The 15,776-nt window shown below is 47.6% G+C and overlaps 1 protein-coding gene across 4 annotated transcripts in view; it reads left to right on the top strand.

Annotated features, from left to right (window-relative positions):
* The first annotated feature begins 1,175 nt into the window (after positions 1–1,175).
* Kirrel1 (kirre like nephrin family adhesion molecule 1) overlaps positions 1,176–15,776 on the top strand; it is an 87,585-nt gene continuing 72,984 nt past the window's right edge. The window contains exon 1 of one of the 4 annotated variants that reach the window (XM_057793592.1): positions 1,176–1,298. Coding sequence is in view for 1 of the 4 variants with exons in the window: in XM_057793593.1 (XP_057649576.1) it covers positions 1,247–1,298 (52 nt within the window). In the remaining 3 variants the exon portion in view is untranslated. Of the gene's footprint in view, positions 1,299–7,145; positions 7,209–15,776 lie in introns of those variants that run through there. The other 3 variants (XM_057793591.1, XM_057793593.1, XM_057793590.1) reach the window with 3 other exon arrangements.

Below are 15,776 nucleotides of genomic sequence, written 5' to 3'. Positions count from 1 at the left end.
GAATCTGAGAAGAGGTGGAGACCGCTCCAGATCTGCATAACTGGAAAGTTGTGCAATTCCAGTGGCTATCCTGTTCTTTCCGCCATTTTCATTCTCTAGGGTCCCGGCTTCAGGCAGTCTCAGCGGCCCAGGGAGCAGGATTTATTTAGGGATTGGGGGAGAAGATGGCTACTTACACCGGGTTCTGGACAGGACCACCTCCTCCCAAATGACCTTCTACTTCGGTTTTCCACCTCTCCACTTTAGTGTGCGCCTCAAGCCCCTGAGTACTTAGAGATCGTTCGCTGGCTGCCTTCTGTGTCAAGCCTTCTGGGAAGCACAAGAGAAAGCCATCGAGTTGGTTGCCTTTCCCTCCGAATGGATAGATGTCTGGGATGAACAAAGAAGAGTTAACTGCGCCTCTTCGTGGCTGCTACGGACTCTGGACCCTGGCGCTGAGGAGGGCCTCAATGTGGCTGGCTGAAAGAGCTCAGAGGCAGATTCAAGATTTCTCCAGTCTCAGCTTTGTGGGTTGGGAGAGCTTCTCCCCGCCCTCCAAAATTCTCTAGTTATCTGAGAATTCTTAATTTAGGCATCTAGGGTTAGATTCTGGGGGTTGTGATTAGAACGAAAAAGAGTTCTTAAAGCTTTTATGCTCCCCCCCCTCCCCGGAAAGACACAAGCACACCCCTCCCAACACAGTCACCCAATTGATGGAGGTTCATCCTCAGCCCAGGCTGCCACCCTATGCCGGATTCAGTTATGCCACTGGGGGCAAAAGTGGGTCTTGGCACCGGAGAAGCGCAGGTGGACAGGGGCCCAGCGGTCGTTGCTTCAGAGCTGCAACGCTGCATTCTCCCTACTCCTCCCACCCCTTGCCGCTGCCCTCAATTCCTTTCTCTTCGCTCTCCTCCCATCTCGGTTCCAGCGAGCAGAGCGTAAGTGCGCGCGCGTTGGGGGGGACCAGGGGAGGGCAGAGAAGGGAGGCGCCGTCGGAGGGAGAGCAGACGTCAGGAAGAGGGAGGGAGCTGGGGAGGGAAGAGAGGGAGAGCTAGAGAGCGGCGCGGAGGTTGAGTGAGGCCCCGAGAGATAAAACTGGAGGGCAGAAATTATTAGGGGGTGCGGGACGAGAGGAGGGGCCAGGAGAGCGAGCCCGCGGCGGGAGAGGCAAGCGAGTGTGCGCCGAGTGTGCAAGGGCGGGAGGGAGGAGAGGGAGCCAGTGGTGGCCCGGCTCGCGCCTACTCGGGCCCAGCGGCGGGCGGACAGCATGCCGAGCCTCCTCATCTGGATCCTCACTCTCTCCGACACTTTCTCTCAAGGTAAGTCCCAGCCGTGGGCTAGGGTGTCCTGGGAAGGGGCGCGGAGCCACCCAGAGAACACCAAAGGAGTTTTTGGTGAAACGGCCCAACTTGCTTCCTCCGGCTGCGCGGGAGAACAGAGAACTTAGGTCGCGAAAGCCGAGATCCGAGTAGAAATGGGACCCGAGTGCTCAAAGTCTATTCCAGTCCCTGGCAATTCTCCCTCCCTCCCGGGCCCAGGACCGGACTCCTGGGTCCCAGCCAAGGGAAAGGCAGGGAAGAGGTGGGATTTCAGATTTGGGGGGTGGAGCGCATGGAAAGCACGGACGCTGGCGAAGATGAGGCTGAGGTCTCCTGCTACCCCAATCCAGTCTAGAGTCACCTTCATTTGCAGTGCTGCTGCAAACTGCTTGGGATTGCTCCTTAAAGGGAAGACTGCATTCGGCCCCCAGCCCTGGAGGCTGTGGGGGGTGAGAGGTGGAAGTCCTGACCAGGGCTGCTGGACTGTTTGGAAGGGGAGTTGATCCGGCCAGGCACTCACTTCAGGTCAGGAAAGTGCAGACATCTGAGGCTCCTTTGGAACTGGCAGGACCGAGGTTGGAAATAAACCGTAGGGGAGAGATGAGGATGTTCATGTACACTGGTCTGGGTTCCTGTGAAGGAAGCAAGGGTCCAAACCCCAGCCAGGCCTGGGGTCTGTGGGAATGGGGGTCTTTTCTCCTGAAACTGACTCCAAGGAAGATTTAATACTGTTGGATTCCTCTCCTGAACTGAACATAGAAATTGACACACAAATAGCTTCAAACAGAGACATTGAGACAGATTACTCACCTATGGAGACATTCCCACAACCCCCCCCCCACACACACACACAGACAGACACAAACACAAAGACATTAACTGACACCTCTGAAGAAGCAAAATTCCTCTTCCAAGCCGACACACACTTACCTAGTCCCACATCCCGGCATCAAACTTACACTGTATATGCATGTATGCTACGTTCAAAGGACATAACATCTATTCACACAGAATTGCTTCCACATACTCCAGCCACGGAGCAAACAAAGAAACTTGGGCAGACATTCTTATAGGCAGGCGCCTACAAAGATGTACAGTCTTCAAAATGGAGGAGGTGGTCTCTCATTGGGGTGGGTGAGTGATCTGGGAAGAGACTAGCCACCAACTGGAAAGAGCCTCAGGCACTGGCCAGCTCTCTTCCTCTCCTGAATAGTGGTGTGTGTGTGTGTGTGTGTGTGTGTGTGTGTGGTGTAGGGGGTGGGGTGTTTCACTGGACCCCTCCTCTCTTTGCTAGCCCTCTCCTCCAGCTCTGAAGGCAAACCTGGCTTAGTTCAGGATCTTGATTCACCCTCTTAGAACATGGGAAGGCACACATCCATGTCATGAGAGCAGGCGTGGAGCTGGAGGAGAAAGAAGGCCTGACCTCAGGGTTGGCCACTTGGCAGAAAGTTGGGAAGATAAGTGAAGTTCTGACTTTGTTCAGCCAGGTTGCTGAACTGGAGAGAACTGGAGGGGGAGAAGATGGTGGGTGAGGGGCAGCTGTGTCAGCTCTGATGTGTTGGGAGCAGGCTTCTGACTGCCCTCTCTTGCAACCCTCATCTGCCAGTGAGACAGAATGAGCTTTAAGAGACAGAAGCTGCAGCTAGGAAGCAGGAGAGACATGCAGCTTGCATCTGGACTGATAGATAGGTCAGAAAAAATTGCTTGCCATGTACCCCTCCATCTCTGTGGGTGGGTGTGGCTGGGGAATGCAACTGAACCCCAGCCTTCTTGACTCTGTCAGAGGTGAAAGCAGGAACTGCAAAAGGTTGCAGGCGTGTTTGGGGGTCATGGGGGTGGAAAGCAAAGGGAGAGAGGAGCCAATAGGGAGAGGAAATCACTATGGAGTCTTTAGGGAACACCCAGCAAAGTGCTGGGGAGAAGACCATTAAGGGAGAAATGGGGGGACCTGGGAACACTGAGAAGCTGAGCCAGAGGCAGGGAGAGAGCACACAGTGTGGTCAGCAGTGAGTTGAAGGCAGAGGGATGACAGTGGGAAGTGAGGAAGAAGAGAAGGTGGTCAGAGGAGCAATAAAATTGAGATCAGAAAAGAGCTAGGAAAGGGAAATTCAGCCTAGCTGAGGAATAGAAATTGTATTTTAAAGGATTTTAAATGAGCCTCATCTATTTTCATTTTTTACTAAATAATTTTCCATATCTTATCTAAGTGAAAGCCATTATCTTTTCCCTCCCCCACTGCTGTGTCCATCATGCCCTAGCTCCCTAGACTGATTATGCCGAAAATTGAAATATTTATTCATTTTCTAAGAGATTTTTCTCCCTCCCTAGTCTCAGGGAGGAGAAATTGAAAAGGAAGGATTGTAGTTAATCAGAGCAATGTGGGATGACAGGATGGCTCCAGTGGGAGCTGCCTCCAGAGGCTGGTGGCTCTGGCTGTAGGAGGAAAATCTGCTCCTGTGGTACCCCCACCCCCGAGCTCCTGTCTGTTCTGCCTTTGCTCCAAGGGATAAAACAAAGAGGCCCAAGGGCCTCCTATGTTTCCAGCATTTAGCTCCTGGTGCACACTTATATCCTGGCATAGAACAGTGAGCCTGGTTCTACAGCTCTGTTCTGCATACACATGCACACCACATACTCCAAATGCCCTATTTCCGCCCAAAGCTGGGTACTGAGCTGGATAGAGGTAGGCAAAGCTGGCAGAAATCAATCTGTCCCTGACATTGATTGGACTCTATCTTCAGCCTTCTACTCAAACTCAGGGAGACACGAAGCAAGCACTGGAAGCCACAGGGATGCATCTGCAACACCCAGGCAAGACAGGAGGGGAGTAGCATCCAGTTCTTCCAACCTTGGCTCCTTATTGCCACTGGGGGGCTAGCTGGCCCCACTTTGCCTTTCCAGGGGAGTTATCCTGGATTACCCCATGCTTGCAGAAAACTGCACTCTGAGGGAACCTCCTTTGAGATCCCTTGGGACCTGGTCTTCACTTCTCTCTTATCCTACAACATGGGGCATCGTACTGTGTATGTAGTCAATTGATGAGTTAATACCCAATTGATGAGTGAGCCGCAGTGCAGGAGGGAGGTCATATAAAATGGTGATGATGTCATAGTCTTAGCCTGGTATGCCTGGAATCCTAATATTCAAGGGGCTGAGGCAGGAGGACTGTGAGTTCAAGGACACCTTGGACTATGTGTACCAAGTTTCAGACCAGTTGAGGTTGAATTTTAAGTCCCCAGAGATAAATAACACATATAAATTAATCAACAGAAGAAATCAGAGACTTATATTTAGCTCTCCCATATTGGTGGTCTGAAGAAGTTATGTGCTCATTAGGTACTCCAGTTTAGCTGTATGCAAAGTGGTGATGATATATGTGCTAATCCATGGATTATAATATATATTAATCTATAGAGAGTGCATGGCATGCTGTCTGGTACAGAAGTGTTCAGTGACTGTGTTATGACTTTGTGTCTGAACTCAACATGTTGAGTTGACCACTCTTCTATTTTCCTGCTTATGGTTCTCTTTGTCTTCCAGTTCCAGCCCCTATGGTTCTTGGTCTCTGGCTTCAGTAGGCCAGTGGTTTGCACCTCTCATAGAGAGAACCTGGCTGAGGTAGACCTTAAAAGACACAATTCATCCCCCCCCCCCTTCTCCAGCCTTTGGTGCTCTCAGAAAAGGTCTGCAGAAGAGATGCACCAGGGGAGGGCAAACAGGAAAAGTTTGAGCTTTTGGGTGAAATGAAAAGTGGCAGGGTCTCAGTGTGAGAAAATAACACAGCTCATTTGGTAGGTTTTCACGTTAGTGATTTTTAATATAGGTTAACTTAAGCTGTACAACAGTCTCTTGGGATAGGCTGAGTAATTAATTCCTTTTTCCTGGATGGGAAGCTGAGGTTCAGATATGTAAGGTAGGTAGTTATAGAAATCAGCTGACTCCAAAACTTACACAAGTCTCCCTTGCCATAGAGCTCCTCAATTACCAGGGACTGGAGCTGGGCTAGGGCAGGATTGTTGTTTTTTTCCTGGTCCATAGTAGAGTAACTGTGAAGGGGATTGTTTTATCAAGGTACTGTCTTTCATTCTGAGATTCTACTCTATATTTTTGGGCTATTCTTTCTTTATGATCTGGTACTCTGCTGCTTATTTGTTAAAAGGGATTTATCTGCCAAATAAGATTTATACTCTTTTTTTAAAAAAAATATTTATTTATTTATTATGTATACAGCATTCCTTCCATGCATGTCTGCAGGCCAGAAGAGGGCACCAGACCCCATTACAGATGGTTGAGAGCCACCATATGGTTGCTAGGAATTGAACTCAGGACCTTTGGAAGAACAGTCAGTGCTCTTAACCTCTGAGCCATCTCTCCAGCCCCAAGATTTATACTCTTGTGTTTGTTCCAAACCTAGCCTTTCTAGTCCACGGGTTTATATACGGGGACCCTCCCTTTCCCCCTTCAAGCTGACTCTGTAGAGTCTTAGTCATAAGACTATGAGGCTGATGCACTCAGTGGAATCTGGGGGCAAGCTGTACCCTCCCACCTCTAGCCTCTAGTAAGACTGTAGTCACAGTAGGGCTGTAGTCACAGTAGGGCTTATAGACATAGTAGGTAGGATTGTAAACACAGTAAGGCTGTAAATACAGTGGAGGCTATAGACACAGTAGGGGCTGACTGTAGAGACAGCAGGGCTGTAGGCACAGTAGGGCTATAGATATGGTAGGGCTATAGGCACAGTAGAGGCTGTACATACAGTAGGGTTGTAGGCACAGCAGGGCTGTAGATATAGTTGGTAGGATTGTAAACACAGTAGGGCTGTAGGCACAGTAGAGGCTGTATACACAATAGGGGCTGAAAATTTTGTTGTCCTGTTCAGCTCACCTGGAGATGCTAAGCTTTGCTTTTCAGCTGGACCTGCCTGGCCTAAGGTACTGAAAGGGATCATGGGAGGTCAGCAACATACCAAGATGTCAGCATTACCTTTTACTGAGTTCCTGCTGTTACTTTTCAAAACTGATGTTCCCGTCATTTCATAGATAAGGAAACCAAATTGAGAGGTTAAACAATCAACTAAGGGCCATCTCTGGAGTGTTAATACCCTGATCCAAGTCCTTTTATATCACTACAAAGCTTATCTGTGTTGGCAACCTCTATTAGACAGGAGGAGAGCCTAGACCTGCTGTCTTGTTCCATACAACAGTCCTCTGAGATAGGCTGTGTATTTATCCGTAGTTTCTCAGCTAGGCTACCCATAGTTACCCTGGGTTTGATATCAGCATACAAAGGTGGGAGTAAACTATTAATCCCTGTCAAAAAGAGGTTTGTGTTACTCCAGTCTCTTTCCTCCTATGTTTTCAGGTTTTTTTTTTTTTTTTTTTTGGAAGGGGGTTGGGGGTGGGAGGGTTGTGTGATGGGAATCAAACCCTGGGTTAGGCAAGTACTTTATCACTAAGCTTGCCCCCTCCTGTCTTCCTTCTCGCTTTGGAACTATGTAATGCTTTCAGATTTTAGTCTTGTCACATGTGCCATGACATTTGATAGATTATCATGGGATAGAGGCAGGTTCTTTGTTATTCTTCCATTTAGTAGAGGAGAAAATGGAGTTCCAGAGAAATTAGATGGCTGGTGAAAGGGGTTAGAACTCAGAATAGGACGTGAGGAGAGATAGAGGAGGCATGTTTCTCTATCTCCCCAGTTTCTGAGAGATGTTCCTCTCTGAAGACAGGGAAGGTACTCTGTGAGAGTCTGACCAAACTGTACCCTCCTGCTTTCTGTTTGTTTTCCAGCTCTTCCCAGGGCTCCAGGCCAGGCAATCTGGCAGTCTTTCAGAGGAGGTTTTGACCTGGAAAAGGCTGGGAGTTTCAGTGGAGGAAGAGAAAGAGATCGCTGTGTTCTTGATCTTGAAATGTGAGACCGGGGAGTAGAGAGTCTCAGTAGTCTTGATGCAGGAATGGCTCTCGGGGTGGAGAAGGAAGAGTACTTTGTGTTTTGCATATAATAGTAATGTCAGGTGTTACTTCCGTTTTATAGATGGACAATCAGAGGCCCAGATAAGTTAAACAGATCATCCAAAAGGACACAGCCAGTCCCCGACAGTCAGGATGAGAAACAGCAGTGACATTAGAATGGTGGATGGGGAAAGACCATCCTGAAGGCTACACACATCCAAGTCTGTAGGTGCAGTCCCATGTTACATGTGGAATTACATGTCCAGGCACATCTGGACAGAAACCTCTGTCTGTTCTGGCCCTTTCATTTGCCAAGGCACTGGCTAGGATGAAAAAAATTCCTTTCCCATCATTTTTCTTTCCAACCGTAGCAGCCTCCTGAGTCGTGGGGGGCACTATTCTCGTGTTGCTTGTTTTGTGTGCCCTCTGATAGATGTGTACACTGCCGGGCTGAGAAAGATAGGGCCCTTGAGTTCCCTGCTCTCTGACTCTGCCCTTCTGTGTCTTTCATCCTCAGTTCTTAGACTTTCCATTCTTGATTTTCAGACAGTGTGGACTTGATTGAGTTCTTACGGCACCCTGAATGAAAGCTTCTGCAGCTTCTAGGTGCCTCTGAAAATGATTTTTCTTTCTATCCCGCTCTCCCTCTGTCTATCAGCTTTTCCCATGTGGAAGGCGCTCCTAGTATCTCCTTCCTACACATTTAATTTCTTCAGCAACTTTTATTAACCTCTCTCGTCTCTGGGGACTGCAGTGCTCATCCGTCTCTGCCCTTCTCAAACCCATTCCACAAAATTAGGATGGTATTGAAATAAATGGGCCTTGCAGCCAGCCACCCTCTTCAAGATGGAGGGTCTTAAATCTGGGCTAGAAATCTCTAGTAAATGCCATTAGTTTTCAGGAGATAATACTGCGGCTTCATTCCGGGTCTGTGTCCTGGGAAGGTGCTGCCAGAATCTCCCAGAAGGCCATGGGGTCTGAGTTTTGAGGCAGAGAAGGGAGAGCAGAATTTTGTGTCTCATGTAGAACACAGGGCCCAGCAGGGCTGTTTCAGGAGGTTGTTCTACGTGTGTTATCTCTTTCCCCAGCTCCCTAACTTGGCGTAAGAATAATAAATTCTTCTTTAGGACAGGATTGCTTGTTCTCTGTGGCCTGCATTTCCTTCTGAGGCAATATGAGGAGTATATCCTAACTGGAGGATGTGGGGGAAAAATGCAGAATTAGTTCCCTCCCTTACCAGAAATGTGCAGCTAGGCATGGCTTAGTGGTCAGAACCGTACAGATAATGGGGAAGATGCCTTCAGAGACATGTGTTGTGAGACAGTGTCCTCAGCTTTTCACCACAGTAAGAGTCTGCTGCTGGGCGATGGAATCCTGTGGCTCCTTGGGTATAGGTATTTTCTCACTGACCCCAAATGTCATTCTGGAACTGGTACGAAGCCTAATGGCAGAGCACATGTGTCAGCCCTGCCTGAGCTTAGCCTCCTGCACCACAAATACAATCATACTGTTATATAGCACACGGGCAGGTGTGTGTTGCAAGATGAGTAAGATACTATCTCTATTCTTAAGGGTCTTTATCTTTTATGTGAAATTATTTAACCCCATGGGCCTCAGTTTCTTCTTCCACAAAATGGGGACAACTGTTTTTTTTTTTTTTTTTTTTTTTTAAAATCTAGTATTTTTGGGAATCTAGTCATTTGGGAAATGACTACAAATTATGTGGAATAATTTTGAAAAAAGAATGTAGTTCCTTCTTGACAAGAAACTAAAACCCAAAACTACAGAGACTCTCTGTGTTGATATTCAGGGGCTACTATAGTTGTGTGAAGGCCAGAGCTGGAACATTTAGTACAGAGGAATTTGCTATGGGGTGCAGTGATCAGGGAGGGCTCCCTGGGAGAAGGGGTCTTAGAGTTCGGGATAGATATATATATGTAGCAGGCAGAGAAAAGATTCCCACAGGTCCACATTCCCAAGTTAAGGTATGGTTGTCAGCCAGGCAGGTGTGCAGGTGTAGTAAGGGAGAGAGTGACGGACAGATGCATGGACAGCCCTGAGGTGCTCTAAAGCTGAGACTGCTGCCAAAGCCCATGGGGCTTAGAAGGCTCACAGACAAGAAGTAGAAGACCAGCTGATTCTAGGATTTCTTCTTCTGACATATCTCTCTTAGTAGCTCAGGTAGGCTGCAAACTCTTGAAGCCTCTGCCTCTGTCTCTTGAGTCTTGCGTCTTCTGATTTTTAAACAAAGAGAGTGTTAAAAACAAGTTAGGGTCCCTGGCTCGTTCTCAATCAAACCTTCCCTTCCTCTAAACTCTTAACCTGGTAGAGCTGCTATGGAGACATGTAAAGCTGATGGTAAAATAAAAAATAATAAAATGAAACATATGAATGAAATAAAGATCAATCTGGCTAGACAGAAGTGGACAGAAACCACTACAAGGGTGCCACTGGAAGCCCCGTCTGTGACCCAAGTCTGGAGACTGGGAGGTGGAGGTGTTCTCCAAGAGTCCTTTGGCAGTGATAAGGAAGAGGAGGGCCTTTGGACCCAGATGCCAGAAGCTGAACGAGTCTGTGCCATCTCCTCTGAACTTGAGCACGGTCTATACTTTCCAGGGTTGAGAGCGACACCGCGTTTAGACTTTCACGGTCTTAGACTTTTTCTGCTGGCCGGCAACCTTAGCTCTTCTCACTTAGAGTTTCTTAGGGCTTCAGCATGGAGGGGAGCTCCAGGATTTCAGTGGAGCCTCAGCAGAGGGGCCCTGCCAAGGAAGAGGAAGCTAGTAAACAAGCTTAGCTGTTTTTGTTTTGTGGTGGCGGCCCTAGGCCTAGGGTTAAAAAGGTGAGATTTAGTCCTTGTCCTCCAGGCACGCCCAGCTCTCAGCCCGGTGTGGGAGGTGGATACAAAAACAGACGGTCCTGTAAGGCAGAGGTTGTAAGAGAAGTATGTGAAAAACGTTGGAGTCTGATCTTTCTGGTGGTTGCCTGAAGCTGGGAGTGTGTGGGGAGGAGCTGACTATGCTGCTCGCTGTACTGCGGGCTGCGCTGGGTGCGGAGTTCTGCACAGCAAGCTATCTGGGATCTGGATGGTCTTTGATTGTACCCCTGCTCCAGACAAAAGGAGCCAAGGAATCCCCAGGACTGAGCCTTCATTCTGCTTAAGGATTTTGATTTCTGAGAACAAAGGCAGTTTAAAATAAAATACCATTTCCTCAGGTCTCCCAATCTCTTGTGTCCACTTCCCTCTCCCCAGCCCCCACTCCTGCCCAGTAGAGCTGATTTCTAAATTAACTTTCTTCTCCTAATTAGCTTAGCCAGTTTTTATTATTATTCCCTCTCCCCGAATTCTTCATGCACAGCCTGAGGCCCTATGTGCTCCATTACCCAACATTGCCCCACCACGAGGCAGCACTTTTAACTGTTTGTTCCCATTCTGTTCATTTAACTGGGAGTTTATTATAGGAAAGAAAGAGATGGGCCAGAAGGACTGAAAACAGAAGGGAGCAGGAGAAGGCATTTTCTAAGCAACAGAAACCCAGGACTAGACATGTTGGCTGATGGGAGTTCTTAGAAAACTTGAAGTTTTCTTCATCTTCATTTTTAATCAACTGAGGACTTCCTGCTTAGGCGATGGTACTCCTTTGCTATAATCCCAACCCCAGGAACTTACCCATTGCTTTGTGATTTAGTCCGAACTCCCAGAAGGAAATCTGCCAGTTGACTACATTGTGGAATGAGGGCCTCCATAGTTCCCACAAAGCCCTCTCTCATCCTCACTCGCTGCAGCTATGCTGACAGAAATGAGCACTCAGGGCAGTATCACCTACTTTGTGGATGATGCTGGACTAATGTCCCTCTCTTCCAATGCACACCCTTCACTGGTCAGTGGATGAAGTGGGAATGCAATTTCATTTTAATTGCTAGTATGAGCCAGAGATAACAAGAAAGGAAAAATCTGACTTTGTCAAAAATAAATAATTATAATGCATGGCTAAGGCAGATGAAGTGGCTTTGGGACTGTCCGTACTGCTGTTGTGCTCCATTTATGCAGACCATGGAGATTTTGGTAACATCTACATCTGAGGGGTTTGCACACACTTTCAGTCCCCGTCCCCCACCCCCCCCCAGGATCATAATGTAACACAGCTTACTCTCTAGAATCAGGGAACCATGAATTTCCTAGGACCCCCTAACCAGGGGACTGTTAGGAGTGTGAGCCTTTTTGTCAGAGGTAGTTGGACCCCTGGCTTCCTCATCTATGAAGTGCATATGGTTGTCCCTACCTCCCAGGGTTATTGTGGGGATTGAATGAAATGATGTATGAAGCAGAAGTGTCTGGTACTTACTAAACCATATTAATAACGCACAGTGCTCGATTTTTCAGGACTCACAGTGCAAGGCAAATCCAAGAAGGGAAACAATAGAGTGAGAGGAACAGCAATGAACCAAATGCTGTCTGTATTAGTGGTACAAAGGAAGGCAGCAGAGATGTGGTAACTCCTGCACTTTGTACTCTGAAGTTTCAGTGAAGGGGAAGCCTGGTGGGTGCCAGCCTGCTTTAGAATTCAGCCTGTGTTCTGTGTCTGGAGATTGAGTGAACTTTATGAGCTATGGCTTCTTTGTTTCCAAAATGGAGAACTGTTACTTATCTACTTCTAGGTAATGTACATCCTGGAAGAGTCATTGTGGGACAGTAAGCTTAACTATTACTCCAAACCACATCTCTCCAGAAGCCTCAGCTCATTGTGTGAGGACAGCAGCCCTCAAGTTTAGAAGGATCTGGAGAAAGCAGATTCTGTATTGGAGTGGGACTCCCTGATGATACTGATGCAGCACGTCCCTGTAGCGACCCTGTTGAAGTTTGAGAGGATGGCTTCTAAGAGAATCTGTCATCTACGGGAATCAAGAGCAGAGCTTTCTTTTAAAACAGTTTGGATGGGTCATTGATTAAAAGGCATTGATGTGCTAGTTTTAGGAAGGCAGATGTGGGAACTTCCTTAGCATCCAACTGACCTGTCAGGCCGCCCCCACTGCCACCTGCCAAATTCCAACACCACATCCATGCCAAGTCTTCTGGTGCTTCCTACTGCAGAGTTGAAAGCCCCAGCCTGTGCATTGCTGGAAACTCTTCCTGCCTGAGCAGTCATTTTCACATCATATTTTTTTTAAGTCCTCATGATTCATCATTGGAGGTTTGAGAGAAACATTTTGACAGAGCTTCTAGTCAAAAAACCTTGAGCCTTACTGGCTTTGGCTTAAAAATTGAGTTATGAACAAGATATGTGATTGAGAAGGAAGGGAAGCTATGGTTTACCTGGACGTGGCTGTAGGGAACACTGGGAACTCTTTTTAAACAGGCCAGCTTCTTAATCTTCCATAGAGATGCTCAACCTGCAGACCACACTCCTTGTCTACAGTCTTTGCCCACTGACTCTGGAGGAGTCCTGTCTACTAGTAAACAGGCACCCCACTGATTCTTTGCTTCCTCCTTCCTCTTTCACCCCAGGAAACTGGTGTTCCTGAAGCTCTCTGCACCTGCAAGTGTAACGTAGTGACTAGTAGTGACTAGCCGCACAAGCCTGGCGAGTTTGCAAGATACAAAGAGGGGTGCATTTAAACAGATTTGGTTTCCTGGGACAGAGAAAGAGCTTGAGGTCTAAAATACAAAACAAGTGGTGATCATTTAAGAACACCATCTTCAGACTCCCAAGATGCCTCTCTTGAGGTGGGACTAATTCAAGTGAAGTTGGAAATTAGGGTTTGACCCTTTTTTGAAGAGAGAAATTTTATTAGTACTGTCCACTCTTTCCCTCGCCTGACAATCCCTAACAAATTGGAAGTTCTTTCTGTCTAACCTGAATCTTTCCTGCTCTGAATGGAAACTGTAACAAGGGGTTGCAACATCAACAGTACTCTATAGCAGGATGAATATGTTTTCCCTGTCAGTTTATTGTTTCAAACTTCAGGACATGCTCCTTTTATTGAGAAGCAAGGCCTGAGAGGTCAGAGGTAAGTGACTCCCAGGCTCCACAGGAGCCAAGAGATCTCTTTAAGGGTCAGACAGAGCTGCCATTATGCAGGTGTTCTTGGCCAGGTCTGGAAGGATGAGGCTCATAGCTCTGGACCTTCCCACCAACAATAGATACAGCTTGAAGGCCTCTTCATCTCCGTCTGTGAGTGGGGATAGCAAGGTAGGCCCATTTGTTGTGAGAACCTGTTTTAGTTCAGGCCTCCCCAAATCAGGAGTGTCCGGAGCCCAGCTGTGCCTGTGTGGGTCCCATATGATAGTGATGTGGGCAGAGGAAGTGTCTATTGTGCACAGGCAGTGTAAAAGATTCAAAGAGGTAGCGGAGCTGGGTCATGACCAGTTAGAAAAATGGGAAGGAGCTAGAGGACTGGACTTGTGAGAAAAGTAAAGGAGCCTGGCTGCCTCGTAAGGGAGTTTGATGGGAAAAGCCATGATGCCCAGGGAGATCTGCCCAATTAGAGGTGTATAGTTAGCAGCTCTGAGACACATCACTGTGGTGCTGTCTTGTCAGCTGTGGCCCATGCAATTGTTTTGTCTGCAACCTGTGTGACGCATTTCCCACACAGTTTTTTTTGGGGGGGGGTACAGGGGGAGAGCAATCTCTGCTCCTTTAGAATGGGATGGGGTATCAGAGGAAGGGCGGGCCATGGAAAGAGGAGTGCAGTGGGCCATGGGACAACCTGGCATTCCCTTTTTCAAGGGCAGGAAGGCAGGACAGCCATGGGCTAGAGTTCCACAAACACTAACTGTGGCCTGCCTTGGGACAGTGGCTGTCCTCCAGCAACACTGCTAGCCCAGTCTCTGGCTCTCCCTGTCCCTGGATGGGTGTTCTCAGCTCTCTTAATCCTGCTGTCCTCTGTCTGGCACTAGACAAGAGTGCATTGCTCTCTTGAAGCATTTGGTGCTTAATAATTTGTGGATTACAGCTAACTCTCGATAAAGATTCCCCTAATTGCTTGGCTCACCTCAGGTTTGATCATCAAAGCGAAGTGGCGAGGCCCCCCTCACCCTCCTTTTCTTTTTATTATCTCTTAATTAATCACTCGGCTTTCACACTTAGCAGATAATTACAGTCTCCTGGGCACGAAGCTCATTTTCATAACCTCCTGCTCCAAGCCTGCAGCAGCAGCAGCGTGGAGGGGGTGGGACAGAAGAGGGAGGGGGGAGAACAGATAGACACATGCTGAAGGAAGGTGGGGGAGGTGGCAGTAAGAGAGACAGGTGAAGAAAGGGACAGAGAAGGAGCAACAAAAGGGACATGGCTCAGGGTCAGGGCTCTGCCAGTGGGTAGGAGGTTGGTGACGCCTGGGGAAACCTCTTCCAGTGATAGTCTTTATCTACTGAGTTATATATTGTGGTCCCTTCATTTGCCCTGGGGCAGTGATGTGCATTGCCACAAAGCTTAGAGTTAACTATAGAAAAAGCTGAGTGAATTCTATTTTCTCTGAAAACTGGGGACAGCTGAGATGGGTGCAACATGGCTGTGATTGGGGCTCAGAAGTATGAACTCTTTTGAAAGCAGGACCTACCCTAGGGTTTGAAGCTGTGGGAATGAACACAATAGTATGAGGGGGAGGCCAGGCATTCCCTCATCACCTTCACTTGGGGACTGTGCCTTGTGGGTCCCAATAGCTTAACTGCCCCATTTTAGAGATGAGTAGAATCTTCTTGGGTTCTGCTGCATTCAGGAAGAGTGAGTAATTGGCATGTCCAGGTCTGACAGCTAGGTTAGAGCAAAGGTAAGAGGAAGAGAGGCTCTGTGCCTATGGAGGCCTCTGGACCAAAGGCTACCATGTGACCATCTGGTTTTCCTTGTGCTTCTGACTCCTAGATAAATAAACAATACACATTCAGATGGCGAATCTGAGAGGCACAAGGGAGAGAAGTCTGCCAAGTGAATCCAACATGGAATCTGACTGGGCCACAAAGCTGTGGCATGTTTCCCTATCTGGCCCTCATTTTGTTTCTTGACAAATCTCATGCTTAATGCTGCTTTATTCACTGTAGAGAGAATTTCAACCAACCTAGTTGTCTATAAGCAGATGAATAGATAATGAAAATTTGTTATCTATAAAATATAAAGTACTACTCACCTGTAAAGAAAAACAAAGTTAAAAACTTTGTAGGAGAATAGAGGGATTTAGAATGTATACTATCTAAGTGAGGCCACACAGTTGCAGGAAGAAATAAACCGCATATTCTCCTTTATATTCAGAATCTAGCAAATAACACACACACCTGGGTACAGTATAACTGAAGAAAAGAGCGAGAAAGGCATCAATGCAAGTCATGGGCACAAATTATGGAAGAGGATATAAAGTTAATTGTTTTTCCTTCTCTGATTCTGTTCTGTGTGGGGGTGGGGTGGATGAGTACATAAACTGTATTAGATACAGAAGAGTCCAATCTAATGTGAAGCTCATAGGGTTCTGCTTCAGATGCCAGTTCTAACTGTGTAAGTTCATTAAGTTGTGTAGACTTTGGGTCTGGTTAATTTTG

Source organism: Chionomys nivalis, chromosome 18, assembly GCF_950005125.1.
Source record: "Chionomys nivalis chromosome 18, mChiNiv1.1, whole genome shotgun sequence".
Lineage (NCBI taxonomy): Eukaryota > Metazoa > Chordata > Mammalia > Rodentia > Cricetidae > Chionomys > Chionomys nivalis.
The sequence above is the reverse complement of the archived record's forward strand: the minus strand, read 5'-3'. Positions and strand labels throughout refer to the sequence as shown.